The sequence below is a fragment of the Numida meleagris genome, chromosome 1 (genome assembly GCF_002078875.1).
Source record: "Numida meleagris isolate 19003 breed g44 Domestic line chromosome 1, NumMel1.0, whole genome shotgun sequence".
NCBI lineage: Eukaryota > Metazoa > Chordata > Aves > Galliformes > Numididae > Numida > Numida meleagris.
In genome coordinates this window covers 20,380,276-20,406,908 of record NC_034409.1, presented here as the reverse complement: position 1 = coordinate 20,406,908, position 26,633 = coordinate 20,380,276, and the positions used below count along the sequence as shown (strand labels likewise).

The following is a 26,633-nucleotide window of genomic DNA, read 5'->3' as shown; positions in this document are numbered from 1 at the left end:
TTTCACCCTCTGTGAATCAGGACTGGCAGCAAAGCCTTTCAGGATTTCTAGCCCCCGTGCTGACCCCAGGATACTCTTTAAACATTCCTCCCATCCCAAATTAGACCAGTGTGGCAGTAACACTCCTCATCAGGATTTTCAGGCCTCCCCCCAATCTTTGATCTGCTGCAATTCTGTCAAAGAGCCTCTTTCTTTGGGTATTACTGCCAGAGGATGGATTTACAAAAATGTGTAGCATTTCAGTCTTCTTGTCCTCCTGCCCATTTATATCAGCAGTCCCCAGTGTGATGTTCATGCTCCAAGTGATTAGTTCTCTAAACTAATCCATTGGGGTGTACTTCTGCATAATAGCAAGCATTTATCCTTCTGGCTGTACTATAAATCCAACCACTATTAAAATGAATAAAATTGAAGTAATTGTTTCAAAGACCACAGTAAAATAGTGATGCCACTTCTATCTCCTCCTTGGGTGTTGGTGATCGAAGTATGGTGGTATATAATAGCCAGTCTGCAGTACTGGCACTGTGGATTAGAAGTATTGTTGTGACATTGCTCTAATCTGCCATTGCACTGATCTTCATCTTGCTATTTTTTCCTACTTCAGGTTATGAAACTATTTCAAGGTTCTGTTTATATGATAGTTAAAGTTACATTCAATTCACTCCTCAACCTCTAATCATCATTAGCTACTTCGATTGCCTAAGAAGTAATTTAACCTAGATATTAGGTATTGCCTTAGATATTGCCAAGAAGGAAGGTTAGCTTCCAGCAAGATAAGCTGCTGGATCACTCTGTAGCTGCATAAACAGATACTCTGGCAGAAGAGAGGGAATGGTGTGAAGATGAAGAATAAAAACAGCTAAGGCAGAATGAAAAGCACATTGTGTTTTTTTGGTTTTCTTCATTTATTCGTGCTATCTTGAAGTATTCCTCCCACTACAGATTTAGCAGATCTTGGTTGTTTCTTTGGCACCTACTGCATCATGTAGAAGATCAGGCTGTTTGCCTTTAGGAAGTTTTTTTTTTGGGTAGTGCTGCTTTTGTTCCCTGCTTCTTTACATTTTGAGTTCATTTAGATTGAGGACCCTTAAAATTATCTGTTATGGCTCTGACTTAAAACCAGAAAGAGTGTGAACATTGGCCCTAACTTTGGCTCTCAAACACTTAAATGTATCTGTATATGTGTATTCAGTGGAGATGTCTGTGTATGCAAAATTAAACCCAGACAAGTAAGCGGAGGTGCAGACCCTTTAGTTTCATTTGGCAAATGACTTGGATTTCATTGTGCATTCAGACTGGAAGTGATGCTATGGTACCCACTTTTGTTATGAAATCATTCCATAGTGGCTCCTGCTGGTTCAGTCCTAGTGCCCTTCTCACCTCCGGGTTTGCTGATTGAAGTTTGGAAGTTGCCATCAGAAGCACAAAGCAGCTGGCAGCAAGAGGAGGCACCAGGAGAGAAAAGCAGCAGCAGTGTTAATGTGTTGTTTCAGAACAGACTGTGGATTTTATGTAAGTGGTGTACACATGTCTGCGTACATATGTTTGTATCTATATATAAACATAAGCACATGTGATAATTCTGGCCCAGTTGTACCAGTTTAAATTCTGAATGTGCTTTTGGCATAAGGTTTTTGACAGATGCCCATTAAACATCTCTTTAAGTTGAGTCAGTTAATATTCTACAGATGTCTTCCTGGAAACCTTGTGAGAGTCAGCTGCAGTATTTGTTTAAAGGTACTCTATATTACGTTCTCAGTCATCTCTCTGTGAGAACAGTACTCTGGTGAATTCCAACATCTGAAGAACAATGTATGTTTTACATTAGGAGAACCATTTAGTGTTTCTCCCCATTTTGGAAGGAACTCAGGTATCCAACAGACACCAAATCAGCTCTCACTTTACAGTTACGCTTCTGAAGATGATGATGCAGGCCTTCCATTTCAGCTTAGCTGCTACTTAATTACCTTGCATTCTTTATTATGAAAAAAGTGAGGTCTTTTGGCATCAGCCAAGGGGCAAAATAGTTTCAGAGAAAATGTTGGGAAAGTATGCTCCTACCTGAGGAGATCTTCAGAGTGTCACTTTTGCAGCTCATGCAGCCTGACGTGAGCATTAGAAGAGGAAGTATACAGAGTCAAACCAAGAAGGGAGTTACAGGTGAGCCATGCCTTTACAGATAAGTGATGCCAGTGTGAATGCTCGCTGTATTAGATTTCCTGCAGGAAGCCCCACAGAACTGCATCAGCTGAAAATTCACATCCTTTGAGGAGATAAGTGCCCATAAAGTGCGTGTTGTCAATCCTGTCTGGAAGTGGCAAATCTGCTTATAGGTTGCAAACGAGACATGGCTGTATGATTTACTGCTGTCAAAATGTTATAGGGGGGTAACGTTCATGGCAGTTTTTCTGCATGCTGAAAGCTACAAACAGCAAGGCTGCTGACACGACAGTGGAGTCACTTCTTTTAATACTCAAAAGCCGGTAAATCAACGTGGTGATACCAGTTGTCACGTGTTGGGCTTATTTTTACAAACCTACCTAATAGGTGTTTTATCTAGGCTGAACTTCAGCCATCACCTGATTCTTCACACCCAGCCGTAGACAGTAATAAATCAGACTGATGTGCTTAGTCAAGTAAAACAGGGTGAGGACAGCACTGAAACACAAACCTTCTTGTGTTAGAATTTTTGCCCACTCCAGGGTGTAAGTCCACAGCATTTGAGTCTGCTGGGTGTTGCATACAGGTCCCTAGAGGAGTGTGGCTCCTCAGGCATGCCTGGTGCCCGTGGATGTGCTGCCGGTGCACTCGTGTGCCTCATCGTGCCACTTAGCTTCTCAAGAAGTTACCATGTGCTTTTATTTACAAAGGGCAGAGACTCCTCCAGCCCTCAGGACTACAGTGAGTCTGATCAGAAAAGCTTGTTAGTCTCTGCCTTTCTCCTTTTATTCTTTGCTCTTTTACCATGTCAGATTTTTATGGCATCATGGCAAGATGCTACACTGGTATTGCCAGCATGACACACACACAAAAAAGAAAGGAACTCCTTTTCTCTCAGCAGACATCTGTCCACATGGTGCAGCGGAGGTGACCCTGGGTGGAAGGAAGGTGACTGTAGCGTGAGCCTTGTGCTGGTGGTTACAGTTATAAAAAGATTGAGGCTTCTTAGCGTAGTTAAAAGGACGCCGGTACCCTGCGATGTGGAACAGCACAACAATGTGAAGTTGAAGCTAACGCTGCAGAAAATTTAATGCAGTATGATACATAGTTCAGTGTACCCCAGCAGGGCTCTCTTTTAAAAAATGTACGTGTTTGTAGCTTGAGTGCCAGAGCTGCTCAGCTTCACTGTCTGTTCATGCGTAACATCCACAGGATAAAGAAGCACTTACTGCATAAGAGACATAGCCTGCATTACTTATTAATTTATACCAGATCGAGTCTTCCATTCGTGTTCTTCTGCTTGCATCAGAAACTTTCCTTTACAGAAATCCAGTGAAACAGTCCTTGAGTAAAAGTAATCAAATATACGAATGTGCATGGAAGTATATGGATGAGGAGCTCCTCGTTGCTGTGTGCCAATGGTAGAATTGTGTTTGGAACAGGAGGTAGTCTGAGGAGGGGTGGATGGAAACCGCCTTACAAACACACAGCTGTTATTTGTTGACGGTAATTAAAACTGGTCAGAGTGATCAATGTAAATGTCTTGTGCAGGGGAATGACAGAGATTAAAAATAAGGCTGGAGCCACTGCCACGCTCCCCCAGCGGCTTCCTAGGAGAGGGACCCAGTCAGCAGCGTACAGAGCACAAACATCCCCACCTGAAATGAGTTAGACCAGCAGAAGTGTAGTTCTGCTGTGGGCTGGCGTTGCTTTGCAGGAAGATGGGAGAGGCACACATCAAGCTCTCTCCTTTAGACTTGCTTTGAAACAAGCAAGGGAGGTTCCGCAGGGGAGATGACGGAAATCCAAGCTGTTTTTCAGTTAGATGGCAGAAGGAAGCAAAATGCATCCTTTGTGGGCGCTTCATTCTAGAAATTGCCTCTGGGCAGAATTTGTGGGGAAAAAATGTGGTCATGGTAGGGCAGCACTGCTGCCAGTTTCCACAAATGCTTTTCATGCCATCCCTGGGTGCAGAGAGTTCATTCCTTATCGGAGGGGAAGAACATAGCTACAGAACGTCGCACAGGTACCTCAGATTTCATAGAGAACACACTATGAAAATGAGATGGTTCTTGTAATGCATGTTTTGTGGTGCCTTCATTCTGTGCTGGGACTGTATCTTTCAGCACTGCAAAGTTTTTACAAATACTGTATTTAACTGGGAGAGAGCATTTTAGACAGACTTAGGATTTTCCACGATACAGAAAAGGGAGTTTCCTACGCTTTTCCTTTTCCTGGAGAGGTATCTGGAGATGTACTTTCCTGGGAGCAGTTATTTTATTCTGAACCTCCTTGTTCTTAGCATATCTGCAGTGGCCTGGCTGGAAATACTAAATGACTCTGTTCCAGGGAAGGAAAATCATCCCAAAACACAACTATTCAATAAAGGTCACCGAGGAAAAGGAATTGGGCCCTTTGCTTTTATTTTTAAATCGATTAACTATTAGTATGACTTATATTTTGGACACTAATGTGGATTTCAGGTTTTTCAGAAAGCTTGCTTTGGAGAGCAAGAAAAGGAGCATTGTGAAATCCTTGGCATGTTAGAAGAGTTTTCTGTTTTAATATTTAAAATTCCCTCCGGCGGGAGCAGCGTTGGTCTTTGTGGTATTTCTCACATCACGGGGTTTGCAACAATGCAGGCCCATGGTAAGCTCATCTCCAGGAGTCTGCAGCCTCCATCGGAATCAGCAGTTTGTATCTCAGGAAGCGTAAAGTAACGACGGGACGCATTTAATGGAGAAGTAAGATTTTGGTGTAGCTCACTGAATGATTTTTGTTCTGGTATTCTCTTTATTGAAACATGTTCCTGTGTTGACAGTGGGGGCCTGATAACGTTTTGTGCAGCGGTAGAAGCAGGGCAGCGTCCTTATCACTTCATCTTCTGCTCCATCAGGTCTTTCTGCGGGGTTGTCCCCCGTGGTTCGCTGCTGCATTCTGGCGTCACAGAGTTTATCTTCAGTGTGTTTTGTGTTGGTGAGGCAAACAGCTTGGGTAAATGAAGGCCTGGAAATGCCTCCTTGAAGAGAGTAAGCAGGACTTCAGAAAAGTGGAAGGCGGGGAAGAAGCGTTGAAGATGCTACTTCAGATAATAACCAAATCCTCTGTGGGTTTAATCATTGTTTTTTGGTAGTTACGTTGTTTTGCATTAGTTTCAGATAACAGTCCTCAGAAAAATATTACTAGTGATTTTTTCTAAGATACATTTGGTTACAAAAATGAGGGGGTGTGACCTTTCTGTCTTCATCTCTATTAGATTGCCTTGTTCAGTCTTGCAACATCTTGGTAACACCCAGTCTGACTGTGGTAGATCCTTTGGATGTGGAAAGGATAAAAATAGGTGCACTAAGGATTTCATCAGTGTTGGTAGGTTTTATTTAAAGCTTTAAATAAAGGAAGTTGTCCTTCCTTTCTTTCTTTTTCCCCTGCATTTCTGCTCTCTCTGCATTTGTCTTTGCTTCTACATAATTTTTTTAAGATATCTCCTCTGAAGAACAATTAAGACAATGCTAATAATGTCTAGAATCCATCCTGATTGTTGTCCAGGTGAATTGTGCAGTCTTTTCAGTGCTTTGGTGGTAACATTAGACAACATAATATGCTGATAGTCCTGTTTCTTTCTTGAAGTTTCTAGTTTTTCACAGTTTTAAACTGATGTGTAATCCCTAAACCACATAGCCACAGACATGGGTCTGAATAAGGTTATAAAGATTACGAGTCTCTTAGGAATAATATTCTCTTTCATTTTCCATTTCTGTTGCTTTCTTTCTCTGCCCCACTGGTTAGTACTCCACAAGCCTGCTGATAATAGGAGAAGTGCTTTCTGTCAGAGTGTTTGGCTTCTGAAAAAGCATTTCAGACCTCAGCACAGAAGCCAGTCTGCACTGACGACATCAGAGCCAGACAGCCCTGGCATCAGTCTGGGGATGGCATGATAGTCTGTCTTATAGATCTAATGCCATTCTTCTCCTCACAGTTGTTTCAAATACCTTTTTTCAGTATGGCTTTCAACTCAGTACCACAGTAACCCTGAGCCTCTCTAAAAACTGTGTTGCAAGAGGTTGCTGAGTGAGGCATGTGCATCGGTAAAGAACCAGCCTGAAGAGCTGCTGTTTGAGATAGCATGCATTCTCACAAACCCAAAATACCATGTTCTAGTGTCAGTGTGACAGCCTGGATCTGGGAAATGGCACGAGTGGTCTGGTGCCCAGAGCACCAGCTGGCTGCTGGCACTGCCTGGCTTCCAGGCCCTGAGCAAACAGAAATTGTTGTGAATTAGCAGTGCCTGACTGCAGGTTAAAAGGCACTGTCTCTTCTTGTGTAAAACTGTAAGCCTCTGGACTTTTTGTTTAATAAATACATCTTTTTTATCACAAGTAGCCCTCAAATTTTTAAAATTTAACGCATAGGAAATCCTCATGTTGTTAGGCGCTATTTCAGCCATCTTTATGCCTGTAGTTAAAGTCACGTTACGGAAATGTTTTTGGTTATATTTCTGCACTTATTACACTGTTTGGGAAATTTTGTGTTAAGGTAGTATTAACCCATGGTTTCTTTCTCTCCTTTCTCTTTATTTTCAGGTCATTGGAATATTGGATGTATTCACACCAGATGTCACCCTGGATAAATTTAATGGCTTGTAAGTTTTGAGTTGTTTCTGTTTGGGAGCAGGGGACTGTTTCTTGTATGGAGGAATGGTTGTTTGTGTTTCGTAATAACGGAGAATTCCAAACCTGTTGCTTCCTGACTTTTTCTGAATTCCATCTTAAAGTAGCTGTTACATGCAACATTGAAATTGTAGGTTTTCAGATTATTATTAGAGCTAGTAACCTGTTTTATAAGGAATGTGCTTCTTGCAGCCCTTAGTAAACACATTTTGATGGATTCCCTAACCCACCTTTAAAGTCCTGTTTCTTAAACTAAAGCTTAGACTGATCAGATAACGGAACCATTCTTAACCCAAGCAAGTAGTCTTAAAGTAATGCATGCTACATGACACATCTCCAGTGCGGTCCATTCTAATACTAGGATTAATTCAAAACTTCTGTTGCTGTTGAATTTTTTTGTGAATATCTGAGCTCCGTTCTGTTGCATTCCCTGTATGGTTTCCCAGTGCTCATTCTGCAATCCCTTATGCCCAGATGAAGGTGTTCTATGCTTCCTCTTGACTACTAACCTCACAGGCCAAAGTGATCCAAGCAGTTCGTAATATAAATTTTTTCTGGCACCAGGCATTTACATCTCTCTGATGTCTCTCTTTTGGCAGCATCACAGACACCACATATTTAGTGGTGCAGATACTAAGTCTGTTTTACTTGTGGATCCTTCTGCAATTCTTGTGAATTAGAGTCACTACAGAAACAGTGGTCAGAAGCCCTCTTGGGCTTAATGTAGATAACGTGTTATATTTATAGTACTGCATTGGATTCCCTGTAATGTATCTATATTTAAAAAGCAACCCTGTGTATTTGTATGTTGACAAAAAAAAGATATCTAACAAGAAAATGTGGAAAATGAAGTACAAAAAACATGGACCTTGTGTTAATATTGATAATTTAAGACACCACTGAGCCAAAAAGGATGCTGTCCAAAAAGTTGGATTAGTTATTTGAGGGAGCCTTCCCTTAGCTGACTAGTTGTGAGATGTTATCTGTTGCCTATTGTATAAAGATCAAATTCAAGTTGATTTGTGGCCAGAAGCAGCCGAGGCAAGGCAGGTGGTTTCACCACCAGCCAATCCCTAAGGCTGATGTCATCCAAGACTTTGAGTTTCTCAAGTAACTTCTGGCTCTCCTGTTTAATCCGAAACATGCTCCTGCTCTCTCTGCTGTTCTGCTCTCCTTCTCCTCTATTCCACGAGTCAATATAATGAAGACTAAAGACAAAATCCCATTTCCTCTGTGAAGAAACAGCCGATGTCATTTCCCTGCTTGCACTGGTTTTCTGTCAGAGTTGGAAGTTCACCTGATGGAAATTGTGTACAAAATCAGAGATACATGAGTCTTTACCAATTGAAATCCCACTGTGTACAGCTGTTTTTCATCTTTTTTGACCACATTCTTTGCGTTGTCTGTTCTTGTATCATAGAACAGGTAGCTAGAACAGGTTGCTGCCCTCTAAAAATTTTAGGGTTTTAACTTCAACTTGCAAGGAACTTAAATGTGTTAGGCATTAAGTTTCCATTGGAATGAATTGGTAATCAAGCATCAAACCTCACTGTAAATACATTGTTAAAATAAAAGTAAGTTTGACAAGCTTTAAATAGAAGACAAAGTGTTCAAGTGAGCCTATAATATTTGATCCTGTTGTTCCAATATATTACTCTTAAATTCATTCTAACGTTTGGATTTTCAAACTCAGATAGAAGTGGATTTTCTCTTTCTTAAATGTTGTTTCCCCATATTGTTTCCTCAATTTGACTGCTAGAGATTTGATGTCATTGAACTGTAAACTTAGCATATTGCACATGTAAGAGTGGTCTTAGAGTGCTTGATGGTTACATATTGTTTTGAATTTTGTCTATTTACATAAATCATTATCCATCTAGAGCCCTAGGATCTGTACAGATGATGGCAGGCTAGTGAAATCCTAATGAATCTTGAAGGTCACTGCCATTAGTAAAAGACACATAGGTATTTCTTTCTCTGTTTTTGTTTTTTTTTCCTGTAAAACTAATGTCATTTTCTGGTTCATTTCAAATATTCATGACCTTTGGGAAAATGCATTTAATAAGTCTGATTCAGGGGAGAACTTAATATGCTTTTAACATTCAAGAGCATCAACAAAGCAGAAGTCAGACTCAGTTTTCTAGGTTACTGGGTCTGTTGTTGAAAAGCATCAAAAGTGATACTTGGAGCGGGAGAAGAATTTTCATACTCTTCTCTGTAGTTGCTATGTCATTATACAATTACAGAATTATATTGCACATTTTTTTCTGTCCAAAGGATAGCAAATTTGTCCGTGAATATTGGGATTAGAAGCCAGTATGAGGTACTAAAGATGAAGGAGGTTATGATCCTAGATAAAATTTGTTACATCTGACCTTGTCTGTTTGATTCTAGGCAGTTTGATTGCTGCTAGTTCACGTACTCTATGACAATGATGGTGAGATAAATACCTCTGTGTGAGAATGTCCTAGTTTCCTGTGTAGATATCTTCAAAATATCACATGGCTGTTAATTAGGTGCCTTGTATCTAGTTCAGCATCTGTACTCTTCTGGTAACTACCAACTTTCCATAATCAGTGTCAGGGTTATGTGACACCTTCATGACAGCAGATAAAAACACAGAGGGGCCTGAAGGGAAGGTGGTAGAATTGTTTGGTAAACAGAATGGTCTATAATATTGTGAATGAACTATAACATACAATTATGTTTCAAATTATTTGACAAACTTCAAATTATTCTGTCCTTTTTTATTTCCTTTTTTTTTTTAAGCTACCTCGTCATGCCATTTATGGGAACAGACTTAAGTAAGATAATGAAGCATGAGAAACTCACTGAGGACCGAATCCAGTTCTTGGTGTATCAGATGTTAAAAGGCTTAAAGGTTTGCCACTTTTAATTATTTCTATTTCACAATCTTGTTTTCCTAGTAAACCATTACGGAGAGCTATAAATACTTATCATTTGATGATAAGTAGAACTTACATCTTACATTTGATGATAAGGGTAGAACTTACCTTGCCTTGCTTGGTACAGGTATTGGCATTCTGTGCAGTAGTTATTTTGTGACAGTAAGTGTTATCTGGCAGGGCTGGTTTTTTTTTGTACAATGCTTTGTTTGTGGATTTCATTGGGGTTTGTTATATCATGCCTATATGTAGGGATATAACCTATAGGTATGGGTGAAAATCTGAACTGGAGAGAAAATCAGAGCCTCACCAACTCATAGTGCTCACACTGGTTTTGGTGAGTGTTCAGGGACCACAGGAAATGTCACTTTGGTCTCCGTGTGTTAAGAGCCCAGTTCTGCAAAGCACTAAAGCTCACTGCTGAATGTGTCTAGGTAAGTTATTCTCTGGAACATGTTTCTATTATTTATATATTCAAGAAACTATTCTGAATTGAATTTAGGTGAGATATTCCTATTGTAACATTGCTGTTTTAAACCGCTTCACCTAGTTCTGCAGGCTGCATCCAAGCTCTCTCCAGCAGTGATGGCCATTTAATTCCCTTTGCTGTTCAGGAGACATACTTTGTAGTGTGAAGGCCATAGAACTGCACTGTCTAGGACTGGTGTGGTTCCTTTGGCTGCTTCCTGCACTGTACAGTTTTTGTTTTATAGTCCTACAATTTACAACATATGGGCAGACTTTCCTCTGCGCATAAAGGTTAAGTGCAGACAGTGCACTGGGAGTTGTATCTGATAGGGATGTGTACATGGAGTGGAAACGCAGTGCTGGTTTTGATACAGGAAAGTTTGTCGCAGCTATCAAGATTCTGATTTGTACAGATGTGTATTGATATTGCCAAAAACTATTATAATAAATAATATTGTAGGACAGCTTGCTGTTCCTGGACAAGAGCATTAGCAACAATGCATCCATGATTCCTTTGTAGCTCCATGTTTAATAGATACAGAAGGGCAAGTATTGTTTTACCCTCATCATGAAACTTAGTTAATATGTTTTGTTCTTGAGTGCTTCATTAGTCATTTCTCCTTCACCCTACCTGGGTTTTGTGTTCCTCATCCAGTAGATTTTCACTGGTACAGGCTTTTATATATGCTAAGTTATTCTTCTTTATCCTACTATTTGGCATTTGAAGGCTGTAAATCACTTTGATCCTAAAGCCAAGTTTTAGAGAAATTGGCAAATTTTCTTCTGATCCAGGCTTTGAAGCTGGAGCCTGGTTTCTGTAACTGTGTGGTTATGTTCACCTGAATGTTTTGTCTCTTCCCGTCTTTTAATGATACCAGTAAGTTGGCTTTTTAAGAAAGGGACTGTCAATATTTTGCATGAAAATATTTTTAAGGTCTAGTGTTTCTGAGTTAAAGACAGCCCATCCATGTTTGCTTTCGTCACCTGTTAGGGTGGAGGAACAAAGTGCATGCTTGGCGCTCGGTTGAGACATTATGGGGAAAAACACCTGAAAAACCTGGGGAGGAGGAATATGCAACTCTATAGATGTTTGCTGTGAAACTCTTTCAGTATCCTACCAAACGTAGCCTAATGCTTACTGTCTTTTTCTCCACATTTTTACTTTGGACTCGTATTTTTATTTTGGTGATACAGCTGTTAGTTGCAATATGCTTTTGTCTTTTCTTTAACGTACTTGGTTAGGCTTGCAAGCTAGAAGGGCTTTTGTCATTCTTTTGTTTGGCAGCAAAGCTATGTAACGTCAAAGAATATGGACGAAAGCTGAAAATAAATGTCCTTAGCAGGAGGAATGGGACTGGAGTTTCCAGCTCCTTCAGTCTTGAGTTCCTTTTCTGCAGGAATGGGTTAGTTTTCTTAGCGGTCTGAGGATGAGGTTGGTAATCATATTTCTTGATTTATACAATATTTGAGAATGGAAACTTAGCTCTTGGGCTGCACAAGCAAATGGGTGTACAAGCACCTTTTCAAGTATCTTTTGCCACATTCATGATAATGTTCAGTTCTCTCCTTTGGTCATCCCTATTTACTGTCTTTTGTTCATGTTTGTGGTGTTCTTTCTGCTTCACTGTTTTCTCCTCCCTCACCCATTTTCTCTTCGGAATTTCTTTACCTGTTAAGTCACTCCTCATTTTAATTTTTCTTGCTGCCTAGAATGTTTTTCCCCTAGACTTTCCTAATTCCCTTTTTCATAGATTTTTGTTTTGTATAGATATTACGTATCCAGACAAAAATCCTTAGAATTCAGACAACTGTTGGATCTCTTCCTAGCACAATCTGAAGCTTTCATTCAAGAATTTATGAATGCTATCAAAAGTCATATTTAGGATTATGCACAGGGCTCCTGTGTTCAAAGGCACTTTGCACCCATCAAACTGGAATCTTGAGTTAAATTTTGCTCTGGTAAAGTGGTAATAACACTGTGAAGTATGTGTCAGTTGTGGTCTCGGTGTGTTTATCACATTAAGAGTGAATAATCTGACAACAAATGGATAATTTAATGAGGAAAATTGGCAAGAATAGGATCCCATTTCAGAAGACAGTTGAACTGAAATGGAAAACTTTCTGAACTAAGAGTAGCTTAGTTCCAGTGCTGTACCTGCCAGTAGATAATAGAAAGCAGTTACAGAATACCACTGTTGTTGAAGAAACACTGCAGCTCAACACCAGTTTTTCAGTTTACAGAAGGGCTAGTGTTTATATTACCACCAGAAATAAGTGCTATTTAATGTAATCTCAGTAGCCTTGTGGAAAGAGAAGCATTGAGAAAATAGATGAGTTCTCCCCAAAGTGTTGACATGATTTTTGGTGCTATTAACAGTCATTAAACCTTCAGTGCAGTGAGAACACCAATAAAACCACATTCTTCGCCAAAATGGGTGAGATTTACTTAAAATAAAGCTCAGAAGGGTGCAGTCCCCTAATTCCTGTTTCTACATGCTACATTCTTAGGTGCAGAAATTCCTGAATCTGCTAGTTATTTCCTCACTGTGTACAGTCATACTGGCAAAAATAGCCTATAGAGTATTATTAGCATCTGCTTTGGAAAATCAAGAGGCTTCAGTACAGGCACCAAAATGATTTAGAATGTAAGTAGTCATTGTGGTACCCTTGATAAAGATGGCTGTTGGCAGAAGACTCCAGCTTTTTCTCCATTTATTGGGAGCCTAACTGCTTACAGGTATATTTTTTAAAAACATATATGTATTTATATCTTCTCCAGATTCTGGACCGCTGACAGACCTCCTCTTTTTGCATCTGGTTCCTCCCATCCCAATGCACTTCATGCACATCCTCAACAGAAATAGCATTTCATAGCTCTTCATGTGCTGTAGTGGTTTTACAGCCTGCTCTCTGGGGAACAGTTCCCTCAACCCCTTGTGGCCGTCCCCAGGAAATCCTATGGAGCACTTTGGCAGTTCTGTGGGTGATTTTAAAACTTGTCTAAGTAATAGGCAGAAGAAAGTGATGTGCCATCTGCTGCAGATGCATACTGCTAGGGCTTTGGGCCATGGCGGGACAGAAAGCTTTCCAGAAGGGGACTCAGGCATGACAGTCAGCAGTGTGCCCCTGCAGCAGCACAGCCCTATCAGTCATGACTGTATGGGTGAATTTGTAACCTCTGGGTGAAGGGAAGTGATTTTTCTCCCTCTCCTCAGAACTTAGGAGACTACTTCTGGAGCACTGTGTTCAGTTTGGGGCATCCCAGCACAAGGAGGACACTGACAGAGCGAGGCCACCAAGGCACTGAGGGATCTGGAGCAGAAAGCGTGGAAGTAGAGGCTGTGCAAGATGGGCTCGTGCTGCCTGGAGAGGACAAGTCTTGACATGGCTCTGAGCAGTATCTATGTGTATCTGGGGATATAAAGAAGACAGAGCTAGACTGTTCTCACTGATACCTAGTGACAGGATGAGAGGCAACAGGCACAAGGTGAAACAGAAAATTCCATCTGACCACAAGAAGAAAAAGGTTTTGTGTCTGACCACCGCACTGGAACAGGTTGCCTGGAAGGGCTCCGTCCTTGGAGCTGGTCAGAACCTGACCAAACCCAGCCTGGGCAACCTGCTGTGGCTGACCCTGCTGCAAGTGGGCGGTGGGACTCAATCTGCAGAGTTCCAGCCAACTTCAGCTGTTATGTGGTATGAAACCAGCTGTAGAAAAATAGAGCAACAAAAATATAAATGCTTACCAACTGTAGATACTTTGTTTAGTCAGCTTACCTCCCTGTATTCCCCTGTAACAGACAAAGAGAGAGATGTCCAAGGAGACAAAGTATTTGCTTTCTTTTCCCTGGTCTCCTCATCTGGTGGACCATGAGAATTCCTTTGCAGAAGGACTGTTGCTGTATACAAAACGGCAAAACTATAAATACAGGCCTGCCACCAGAGTTGGTAAATAGGAAGAGTTAAGAAAACCAACCTTGAGAGCAAATAAAACAACATCATGAACAAATAAAACAACATTGCAACCAGCAATTATTAATCTAGTATAACACTTACAGGAATTTTGCGTCAACACATTCTGTTCGGATCTGTTGTTATCTCAAACCTTTGGGCCCCCTGTGGGCCACCACAAGGACTGCGGTGGTTTAACTCTGCAGCTCCCCACCACACCGCTGTTCGCTTACTCCTCCCCCAGTGGGACTGGGGAGAGAACTGGAAAAAGATAAAACTTGTGGGTTGAGGTAAAGACATTTAGGATTCCCACTTCATCGTTTCTGAGGACTTGTTAAAAAGCCTTTATTGTTCTTTTGTTGCTTAGTCTACCTCAGTCTCCATGGTCTGCAGTGTTTTCAGACCAGGTCCCTGCACCTGAACAGCACAGGCACGTCTTAGGGCACTCTTGGGCAGCATGTCCTCACTTGGGGACAGCAGTCAAGCATGCAAATTGCTTTCTGCATTTCCGTACTTGCAAAAGAGATGCCTATGTCTGAAGCAGTTACTGGAGACTCCCTTCATGGCCCATGAAGAGACGTCTCTTCCAGGGTGGTATTCACCTGGTGAGAGGAATTGCGTACCTCAGTGGGAGAACTTGGTGACAGACACAGGTGTAGATACCGGTACTTGGTCAGATGTCTTGTTTCCCAGCTTCCCTGAAGAACTGGTCCTCAGCATCTATTTCTTGGTTTGAATTTTGAGAGCCTTTAAATACATGATGAAAATGTGCTGATAAATCTGATAAACTAGATTTGCATCCAGGCAGTGGTGAAGCGTGCAGCAAGGCTTTAGGTCTTGCCTGGACTTCATCCTGTTCTTAAAGGATTTCTGAAAACTCGGTACTGCTGAGGCGTGCAGATCTAAACTGTGGTGGCACAGCTGAGATGTCTGCTGCAAGAGAGGATTTCTGATGTATAAAGTAGCAGGATTTATTTCAGTTGACATATATGTCCATTAGCAATGCTAGAAATTACTGGAAACAGTAATTTTATGTAGGACAAGAATGAGAAAAACTGCACGATCTGGTACAGTACTCAGACTGGTTTACTGGTATGTAGTTTTTGAGGGAGCAATAGGGTAAAATGCTATTTAATTACCTGAACATTAAAAAGATCTTCTGTGTAGTAAATAAAAATTTCCAAAATTCAGATTACTTTAGCACCATGAAAAAGCACTTTCTGCCTGCTCCCCAGACAGCTCCTTAGAGTCAGGAGCTTGTTAATTAAAACATGCTTTCTTTTTTTTTTTGCAGTATATTCACTCGTCTGGCATAATTCACAGGGTAAGTAGGAACTACATAAAATATGTTTAAATTCTTACAGTGGGATTATGATTGTGTGTGAGCATGGACATAAACGTGCTTGAACGTACATTTATAACGTTTGATTATGCCTTTGATAGAAACAGTGTAGCTCTGTCAAGTGTAAGTTGGCCACCGAAGTTGCACTGAACTCAGTTTAGGTGTAGATTTCTTAAAGAGCTTCATGAAATTGAGTTGTAAGTCCCCATAAGAGCAAACAGTGCCTAAATTGAGATGGGTAAGAATTCTTTTCTGACTTTTTAAAGACAAAAATTAGAGTAAACTCTTAAAAATATTTAAATGTTATATAAGAATCATAGAAAGTTTTTTTTGGATGGGACCCTTAAAGGTCATCTAGTCCAACCCCCCTGCAATGAACAGGGACACCTGAAATGCACCACACACCGCCTCACTGTGCTTACATCCACTCTTTGGTCTCCATAAATGTTCAGCAAGCATCAAGGAATATCAGTGGGTGCCATTTTTTTCCGCGTGGAGGAATTTAGTGACACCCCATTGTTTCACACACACTTCCATGTCAGATGCCATTCTGTCAGACTGCCCCTCTGCTGCCATCTGTCACACGGCAACCACATGTAGCAGAATACTGGTACCACCAACATCTGCCTCTGATGTCATGGGCCAACATAATAAAATAGGAGGCATTACTTTTGGAGCAGCCCTTATGTGTTTTCATGTGCAGTGTTTACAGTCCAGAAACAGTGAAGGAAATTTATTTTACACTGAGTATATGTGAGTCCTTAACTTAATGGTGTTCGTATTAAATGCAAGTAATTTATGACCAAACCTACCACATATTAAGATAAATGAGATTTTTCATTGAGAATTATTTTGCTGACTTGTGACAAAAGGAAAAAAGTTGGTTTGCTTAGGAGGGAGAACACAAGGAAAAATGCCATACAAATTCAAGTTTGTCTTTATTTCTGTTATTTGTTATGTCTAATTTTCTGGTTTAGATTTATGACATTGTTTTACTTGTTACTGTGCTAAGTAGTTGTAGGAAAACCATTTAACTTAAATGAAATAAATACTTTTAAAGCGTGTTTTATTCTGTTTGCTGGAAAATAAATAAGAAACTTCCATTTCAAATCTGATTACAGGATCTAAAGCCTGGAAACCTGGCAGTAAATGAAGACTGTGAATTGAAGGTAGGATATGTTCATTGGAAAAAGTATTTGTCTGTATCAGAGATGCACCACAGAAAACACTGGGAGCAGCAGCTGTAAGTGTGCTAGCTGCTTTCAGTGGCAGGTGGGGTTTCAGCCCAGGAGCTCAGAAGATTCTTGAAGAAAGGAAGAAGCTCAGATGGACAGTGGTAACAAACTTGAAAAAAATGACTGGAGACTGATCCTTTAAAATATTTTCCAATCTGTGTGACTTTAATCGCCACAACAATAAGAAATAAGGCCCTGAATACTGAGAATCTATTAGTCTCCTATTTATGTGTCCTTAACTGAACTCACTATATGTTTAATGCAAATGGCAGAGATGATGATAAATTTCTGAGATCATTATGGAGCCGAGCACAAGAAGTGAGTGTACCACAGACCGGAAATGCTGCCAAGGATATCAGAGCTGAACACACGTAAGACGCTCTGGGAAACTAGTACGCTGTTAGCAGGGAAGAGCTGAGGGCTGGCTCCAGGGTGTACGGAGGATTGCTGGTAAGGTCAGTGCCACAGGCTTTATTCATGGCTTTGGTCCTTCCAGCTGGGTGAGGAGCAGTGTGAGAGCTGAAATTGCCTTCATGTGGGTTGGTGTTTATCTGGCAATAGCCGTGGGCCAGTGCAAGTGCATGCGCGTAACTATAGTAGCCAGGCTTCTCAGGAAATAATCATACCGTGGTTGCAGTTGCACAAGAGCTGTAGTGGAGAACTGTCCCTATGATACCTTGTAGCTCATCCGCTCAGAGAAGCCTGTGAGGAATCAAATACTGCTCACCACAAAAAAGAATGCCGTGTTTCTTTGAAAGCGAGTCCTTCTGCACCGTTAAAATAACAGCATCAGCTGCATGTAGACTACATGTGCTTCATGAAAAGAATACATCAGTTCTTTATTTTTGCTTTTAACTGAATTACTAAGAAAAAAGTCATTAAAGGGAGACAATTACTGATTTAGCATTGTATAGTTCAGCTGTTAGCTTTCATTGGTACACTGTAAGGCAGGTGCACTTTATGGCATTTCTTGTATTTCCTGGTTGCTGCTTATCTGGAGTGAAGAAAGTGCTGGCACAGACCATGCTTTCCTTTGTCCTACCCGCCTGGGCTTCTGTCCAAAGGTGGGTATGAAGGTGGTGCACACTCACACCCATCCCCTATGGAAATGGAGCTTAGTGGGCGTGCACACCTGGAGACGGGGACTGTGGCACCCACACTGGAAAGGATCTGTTCTGAAGAGCGGGTGTTGCCATTCCTGCTGAATCTTCCTTGGAAATGTTCTCAGTCGAGTCTGTCTGAATAGTAATTCTGGTGCTGTGCGTTTGTCACCTCAGGCCTCCTTCTAAATGGTTGAACTGAAATAGTGAATCTGAACTGTTCATATTTTATTACTCAGTTTCTTATCTGTATTGGAAATCTTCCAATGCTTGTTAAGAAAGATATTTGTACTGCAGAAATAGTTATACAGTGTATCCCAACATCTCAAAATGCATCTGGTTTAGCTGTGTAGAATGAGCTTCTTTAAAAAAAGCAAGTTATTCATTATCAAGTAGAACTATGTACTGCTCAGCACTGCTCGTTTTAGGAATATAGTTTATTCTCCTGAGAGATAGAGGCCTCAGAGTGCTTCCAGTCCTCAGGCCATTCTATTGAATTCTATTGTATTCTATTTTAACAGATCATTATTCATTTTCTAGAATTGTTTTTGTTACCTGTCTTCTCTTAGCTGTAGCAATCTGCAAGGCAAGCCAGGGCTTTTCAGTTAATTACAAAACCAAGCTACGTCTTCTATCCTGTGCTGTCATGGCTGGCACGTACATCTTCACAAAACAACAGTACATTTGAATGGGGCATTTGTGTCCTGATATGTAAGGACTCTTAGATCTTATGGCCAAGGCCATCTTCCTGAAAAGATATAAGCCTTTATGGAAGCAGTTCAGTCATGTAAGAATACCAGCTTTGAATAAATACAGTAAGTCTAAATCTACAACTAGGAGATACAGAAGATCAAAGGTTGTAAAGCTCTCCCGTAATTAAATGCAATAAAAGTTGATACAGGATTGCAAAAATAGTTTTTTAGCATGTAACATGTGGATTATATACTGCATTATATACAGCATGTAGCTGTCGCTCTTTGGAGACTGAGTGGAACAGACCTGGATGTTCAGAGCCATGTCTTTTCAGGATTTCCCTATTTAAGACAAAAAGCCATTGTCTCTTTCTGGCTTGTGTGTAGCCAAACTGTGAGTGAGTCCCAGTGTGACAGTGGGAGAAAAAAAGAATCTAGGTAAACCAGTTGGACATGTTCTCCCTCCACCCCCTAGCTGTACAGTGAGATTTTGAGACGCAGTCCAGATCCAAAACATTCTTTCACTATATGATTGCTCTATTTCCTTACCTAATAGAACTTATTTTTCTGTTACCTTGGACATTTTTAAGCTTTTACATAAGCTGAAGCAAATAATTTTATACAAGAACACTATTTTGTTAAATGAGTAGGAGGAAATGTAGTACTAAGTTTTAGTTTTTGTTTCTTGACTCTCGGGGCAAAACTACGCTATCCCTAGTTTTATGGTAAGTTCTGATATTGTATACAGAAGAGATGTGCTGATTTGAAACTAGTAAATACTCGTCGTCCAAAGGCAAGTCCAATGTATGGACAGAAAGCGAACTATCAAATGTTGAGAAATGTACATTAAAAATATGAGGGCAGGGATTTATCTGTGAACTCACTTACACTGAACCAATGGAACTGCCTTTCATTGCATGTGCATTCCGGGTGTAATACAGAGGATGTACCTTGCCCTGTGAGTGCACATCTAACCCCACCACACGCTGGCACAAGGCAGTACCACCAGGGCTCATCCCACCCTTTTTCCCCTTTATGTGTCTCAGCAGCTTCCCTTGCCTCAGCTTGAGCAGCTGTGTGGCTCTGGGAAAGTTGGAATGGTTCCTTGGATTAATAATTTTTAATAAGTAATCGGCCTTATTTTTCAGAGTGAGCTTTCTGGATGCCATGTCTGATTCTTTCAACTGCTGCATAGGAATCAGAAAAGTGACAGTGGAGGGGTGCCACAGGGGGAGTCACTGCCCTTCCTGTTGTCTTGAAGCTACAAATTATTTTTGTTACGGTTACTGAAGCAAGGAAGAAAATTAAGTTTGCTAAATAGAAAGGGAGCTTACTCTTGAGCCTTGGGGCATTTGCTCTCTTTCATAATTCCTGCATTATAAAATTGGTTTTCAACTTGCTTTGAAAATATCTTTTGAAGTTCTAGTAGAAAACTAGAAGATCAGGCAGAGCATGAGAATAATATTTTTGTGTGAAAATTGCTGTTACGTTGGAACCATGTTAATGCTAAGCTCCATTTGTTCATGAGCCTAATGAACATTTTAATGAAAAGAAATCACAAAGTTAATGAATAACGCATAAAAATTCTTGATGTTATTTTCTGCCTTCAGAAAAATACAAGTCCAAATTCCATCTTGGCCCTTCTCCAAGCCCTGGTGTCGCAGGTCTTTGCATGAAAGAGGCCTACATACAAAGCTGTGCCAGACTAGACAGTACCACCCGTGGCTTTTGACCTGCTGTAAAAGGCACTGATTTCCCTCATCTCCCTCCCAGCATTAAGGGAAGACCTAGTGTATGTTCCATGTATACACTAAGTTTGAAAGCGGTATAGGAAGGTGTATTGCAATTGCAAATATTTTGACACCAGTTTTGAAGGGTAACTTTGGGCTTAATCAATTACATTTTATTGGTAAGAATAAAAATCTCTCCCATTGCTTCCTAGTCCATTTCAAATTGGTAGATAATCAGCAGTCATGGGAAAGTTATGGAAATAACGCTTCTAGTGTGGCAATAAAGATAAGCCCTGGCATTTTATATTCTTGATCTATGAATGAAAATACAGTTCCCCTTTCTATTAGCATCAGGGAATAATAAAATTGTCCTGCTGAAAAGTGAAATATTTTAAGATGTTTAACTACAGCGAAAGCATTATAAATATATCACTCTTGCTATAGTAATGCACAGGTGCTCCTAGTAAAAACTTCTGCCGTGTCAATGATGTATGAAGCCAGATACATGAGGAGAGTAGTGGCCCTTCACACAAAACTGCCTATTCAAGTATCTGCGAAGGATGCTCTGAGCAGACTTCTCTCCCAAGACCCCCTGCTTCTTGTTCATAGCGTGGATTTCCTGATAAACTGTGAACTGACTGTTGGCCACATCTGTTGGCAGCATCTTTTGATTGTCCACGCAGGTGGGCCTTTAGTGGTTAGCTAATTCCATAGAGATCGACAGAAGGCTGTAATGTTCGCTTTCAGTCTTGTTGCTCTACACATTGCAATAGCAAGAGGGTCTTAGAATCATAGAATTACCAAGGTTGGAAGAGATCTCTAAGATCATCCAGTCCAACCGTCCACTTATCACCAATAGTTCTCACTAAACCTGGTCCTTCAACACAACGTCCAAACGTTTCTTGAACACCTCCAGGGATGGTGACTCCACCACCTCCCTGGGCAGCCCATTCCAGCGCCTGATCACTTTCAGAAAGGTAGTATTTCCTAACGTCCAGCTTGAATCTCCCCTGGTGCAACTCAAGGCCATTCCCTCTCGTCCTATCACGAGTTACATGAGAGAAGAGGCCGACCCCCACCTCACCACGACCTCCCTTCAGGTAGTTATAGAGAGTGATAAGGTCACCCCTGAGCCTCCTCTTCTCCAGAGTCTTGGAAATGAGCTGAATTGTATGTAATCCTTTAAAAATTGTACTAACCTTGCATTTCTTACCAAGGGTTGTTCTGTGGTTGTAGCAGTAGGTTGGAATTCGGTGGGACTAAATAATGGTAACTCCCTCTGCTAGTTCCAGACTTTCATGTAACCTAGAGGAAGTTTTCCCTTGAATGAGTTATTCATTTAAAAAAAGATAATGATATCTCCTTACTTCAGAATATTCTTGGAATACACTCTTTAATAATTGTGCCACCTTGGATGTCAGAACAGTGGATACCGTGTAAGCTGGGTGCTTTTCTTCTAACTCTAAAAAGACATGGTAGTTGTTTCACAGCCAGGATTGAATGTGACCAGTATCTTTTTAACCATGAATTGAATAATATATTGTTTTCTTTACTGGCTTTACAGCTTTCAGTGTTGCTATAGAAGTACCTAACATGGAAAAAATTGTAAACCTCCTTGCTACTTCTGTCTTGATTCTTAAAATGAAAGCAAGACGCTTCAGTGAGAAAAAGATGCAAAAATAACTCAGTCTCTGCAGGATGCTCTGAGTCTTTTGTTTTCTGCATTTGTTAAATCTGTATGAAATAGATAACTAGCTTGTCTGGGTGTACTTTGTGCTTCCACTGCAGATCCTGGATTTTGGATTGGCCAGGCATACAGACAGTGAGATGACAGGTTACGTGGTTACAAGGTGGTACAGAGCCCCAGAGGTCATCCTTAATTGGATGCATTACACACAAACAGGTCAGCATCTCTTTGGAAAAGTCTTAATACAGCTGAAGCGTTCGCCGAATCAGGCAAGTCTGTGTTTCTGAAGTGAGTGAGACATTGGAGGTGGAAATGATATTGTAACTATGAAAAACGTCCTTGTAGATTGCAGGTAATCATTTGGGGGTGTGGTTTTTGTTCAGTTTAGGGGGGGGGGGGAAGGTTGTTTGTGTTCTAAAATTTGCAGAAAGTTCCTAAGCAATTGGAACGAGCCTGCTCTACATACTTGTGTTCTCACTGACTAATCTTTCTGCCAAGATGTGCTTATTGTAACAGTCAGGGTAAGTGGCAGAATGAGGGAATTTAGGTAATGCTAGAATAGCCATAGAAGTTTTTCGAAAGCGTGGCAGAATTACTTCCCTCATGCATCTGTTTCTTACTGAGAAACTGATTCTGCCCAATACCAGATTACCTGCTGTTTGCCAGTCAGAAATGCTGCTAGTTTTCCCTATATTGTTCATCATCCTCTGCAAGGTACTCATTTATATTATAACAGGCTACAAAGGTAAATTTTAGTCGCCTTTAAAATGTACTTTAAATTAAACTTTATCTACATTTAGATGGACAAATATTCAGTATTTTAATGCTACTTTATCTGTTTTTTCAGTTGACATCTGGTCTGTGGGCTGTATAATGGCAGAAATGATAACGGGGAGGCCTCTGTTCAGGGGAAACGACCGTATCCTTCCTCAGTGCATTTGAGAAACCAATGTCAGAAAATGATGGGAGGTGCTTATGTGATGCAGTGAGTCTGCTGAAAAACTGATGAGTGTAAATTGAAAAATATAGCTCATTGGCTAGCATCTTTGTGTTTAATTAGTTATTTGTTATTTGTACCAAGTTTGCACATCAGCAAATTAAAACTCCTGTTACTGGACTTTTTCAATAGAGAGTGGGATATCCATTGAATGATGCCTCAAATCATCAGCTAAAAGTTTCACTGACAATACAAAAGGTAAATATTAATATATTTTTTTGTAGCAATAGGTTCCACAACTCCAGCACGGAAAATTCTGGTGTAGTATATGAACTTATGTGCACGTGCTAGCCCATTTCATGCTTTTTGAAGCTTTTGTCCAAAATATCGTATAAATAATACGTAGTAAAATATTTTAGGTGCACAGAAAATATTTAGTCATATCATTTCATTGCTGAGAGTTTAAAAAAATAGTTAAGATTTAGCCACACTTCAACCTTAGGTGATACTTTGTTGGCCCAAGTAGTTGTGACAGACAGTAGAGTGCAGCGTTAAAAGAACACGGCAAGAATTTTTCACTTGTTTTGTTCACGTGTTTTGTGTGTTTGACAGCTCATCTTTCTACATCTTCAGTTGTTGCATTGTTGGTTTTGCTTTGTTCTCCAGCAGCAAAGAAACACATAATTTTTATCCTGTGGTGAAAGACTTTGTTCCTTATTTCTGGTATTCAGATCTGGACCAACTCACAGAAATAATGAAAATAACGGGTACACCAAGTCAAGATTTTGTGCAAAAACTGAAGAGTCAGGAAGTGAGTATTCTGCTTTGTCAGACTGTCTTATGTGCCCCGATTTTACTAAGGCCGTTCTCAGTTCTTAGACTGCCTGAGATCATGTGTGTTGACTGCTGAAATGAGCCCCAGTAGCTCATCTTGGCCTACTTATGAGGTTTCACAGCCAGAATAACTACTGGACGTTAAGGGGAAACAGAAAATGATTAGGACACTGAAAAATCAATATATTTAAGTACTTTAAATCAGGTGACCTGATACATCCTTCCATACACTTTGCTGGAAGTGTACTGAAAATTTGAACCTCTTCAGAGAACCCATCCATTCTGTAGGTATCTCTGACTTCCTCTTTCCTATTCTTGTGTTGTCTTTTGAGAATCCTTAAGTCCCTCCTATAAAGAACCTAAAATGAATCTAACTCTACAATTTAAATACTAAAGAATTGCTGTAAAATATATACTCTTAGAGATTTCTGTAAATTTCAGTGTGACATTCTTTCAAATGATGCATTTGAAATGATGCATATTTATTCTAATTAACATATTCGATATTGATCAGGTATCAAAGCTTTTCATTTAATTTCTTAATCAGAATTTTAAGGTTCAATTTAGTAGAAACTGTTCCTTTCAAGAAGAAGGTGAACATAACCAGGCCTTACAACAGCAAAAAATCCATTTGTACAAGGCACTACCAAAGCATCAGTAAGTTACCTAGTTAGCACATTACAAAGGAGGCAAAGTTCTAACTGAGTATTCATGTTTCTTTAAAGGCAAAAAACTATATCAAAAGCCTTCCAAAAGTCCAGAAGAAAGATTTTGCATCCGTCTTGAAGCATGCGAGTCCTTTGGGTAAGGCAGTTTGTGTGAATGTGTGCAATTTCTGTTGCTGTTTTGTTTGCAGTGGAGGCAGCAGCAGTATCAGCCATGTGATAGGTTATGTGGCGATTCTCATGCTGTCCTGCCTCTTGCTTTTCGTAATTCAGAACTTTGATTGCAGTGGCTGAACTGTGCCAAGTTTAGACGCTGCCAGGAATCAGGCGATTCAAAAGAGTCAAAAAGAAGTATTTTATGCTTTAGGCTCTGGTCCAGCCCGTGCTTAATGGTTTTACTGGAGCAGCTTTCTCAAGAGCCCTGGGGATTTAAATATATGTAATAAAGTTTTCTGCGCATTGTATTTTAATTATAATTCTGAAAGGTCCTTTTGATGTACAACAGAAATGCAAGCAAATAGAAAGCTGACATTTTAAATCTTGAGAAACATCTGTGCATTCCTGCAAATAACTGACTTGTATTTGACGGATATAAACAGCCAGAAGAACGTACCAAGTGTGCATAACTGTGACATGACCTGAGGCAACAAGAGCTCTGAGATGGCTCTGCCCAGCTTCATCCGTTCCCCAATGACCTGACTCATAAAGCCAGGCTTTCTTAGAATATAAATTAGGATAATTGAGTCTTCTGTGTTTAAGAAGTTAAAATGGTATGTTAAGATACAGTAGGATTATTAACCATGACCTCATGGCTAACTCACTAGCTGTCCCAGCTGCAGAAAACTCTACACATCTCCACATAAAGAAATTTCTTCCTATCACTTCTTTGGCCATCTGGCTGTTCCTTATGTGAAGAACAACAGCTCATAGTCTGGGAGAGATGGTTGGAGAGACTTGTAGTGTTAGGTGGATGGTTGGACTTAAAGATCTCAAAGTTCTTTTCCAATCTAAATGATTCTATGATTCTATGAATCCATAATGTGCCAAGCAGGCGTTGCAGCATCTTTTCCCGTGCTGCTGTCCCTGCCTCCTTTCTGGTGCTCCACCCAACTCAGAAACTTTCTTCCAGGATACTTTTAGGAATGTAATAGAATCTTGTCTGTTTATACTAGTGCATTTTGATAATCTCACAGTGGACCTGATCCAAAATCCACCGGCAAGGAACATAGAAGATGTTCATGGATTTCCTGGATTGTTTTGGTGAGGTCAAAACACATTGCAGATAAAGCTAGTGCTGAGATTGAGAGCGTGGATGTCTTGGTGAACTTGAAAATGTTCTGCCAATGCTGAGAGCATGGATTTAGCCACGTATGAGCAATTCTCAGTAGCTCTGCACCCATCTGCTCATTCCGCTCCTGCCAAGTCATGATGTGCCTTAAAACCACAACACAGTGCTGGCAGTGAGGGTAGACGTCTGGGAAGTTCCTAGATGCAGTGGACCTGAAGTCGGAAGCTCAGAAGTCATAGCTGAGGTGATTTCACAATAATCATTGGCTCTCTTGCATGTGGATGTGGCTCTCTGCATTGTTTGGCACACATCCCAGCTTGTTCACAGCACTCTATTTTGTTGTGCAGATAGGCCCCACTGGCTGTAGAATGAACACCCAGTGATTCTGCTTTGTAAATCTCTGTAGATCTTTAAAGCATCCTCAGTGCAACATTACTTTGTACAAGCTGGATTTTAATGCAATGTTTATTTTCTGTTCGATAGCTGTAAACCTTTTGGAGAACATGCTGGTGCTGGATGCGGAGGAGCGAGTCACAGCAGCCGAGGCTTTGATGCATCCTTACTTTGAACCAATTCACGATCCTGAGGAAGAAATTGTAGCTGAGAAATACGATGATACATTTGATAACATGGATCTACCTCTGGATGAGTGGAAGCGTGAGTTTAGTTTTGTGATGTTTTCAAAAATGGCCAGTTAGAAAGGCCATCCCAAAATAAAAATATTCTCCTTTGCTGATGACTGTCACTGCTTTTAATGGAAAAGAATAAGCAGACAGCAGTAAAATAGAGAAACGCTGTTGGTCAGTGTTCCTTTTATCAAATCCTCCTGAAAATATCTCCAAAGGTTTTCTTCTCTTCCTCTTAACAGTGGCTCCTGTCTTTTCCATACATCTTTCTTCTTATCTCCTGCAATGTAAGAAAGAAATGTGTTTGTTACAGTGGATAGGACAGGGCAACAGATTCCTTAGCTG

At 40.5% G+C, this 26,633-nt stretch overlaps 1 protein-coding gene across 4 annotated transcripts in view; it reads left to right on the top strand.

Annotated features, from left to right (window-relative positions):
* Positions 1–26,633, top strand: part of LOC110392504 (mitogen-activated protein kinase 12-like) — a 33,234-nt gene that overhangs the window by 3,600 nt on the left and 3,001 nt on the right. For 2 of the 4 annotated variants that reach the window (XM_021384753.1, XM_021384754.1), the window contains 10 exons: positions 1,363–1,512; positions 6,741–6,799; positions 9,597–9,708; positions 15,447–15,476; positions 16,616–16,663; positions 22,040–22,154; positions 22,786–22,857; positions 23,607–23,686; positions 24,435–24,513; positions 26,146–26,319. In XM_021384753.1, coding sequence (XP_021240428.1) covers positions 1,480–1,512; positions 6,741–6,799; positions 9,597–9,708; positions 15,447–15,476; positions 16,616–16,663; positions 22,040–22,154; positions 22,786–22,857; positions 23,607–23,686; positions 24,435–24,513; positions 26,146–26,319 — 802 coding nt within the window. In that variant the 5' untranslated portion in view covers positions 1,363–1,479. Of the gene's footprint in view, positions 1–1,362; positions 1,513–6,740; positions 6,800–9,596; positions 9,709–15,446; positions 15,477–16,615; positions 16,664–22,039; positions 22,155–22,785; positions 22,858–23,606; positions 23,687–24,434; positions 24,514–25,546; positions 25,635–26,145; positions 26,320–26,633 lie in introns of all 4 variants that reach the window. The other 2 variants (XR_002434434.1, XM_021384752.1) reach the window with 2 other exon arrangements.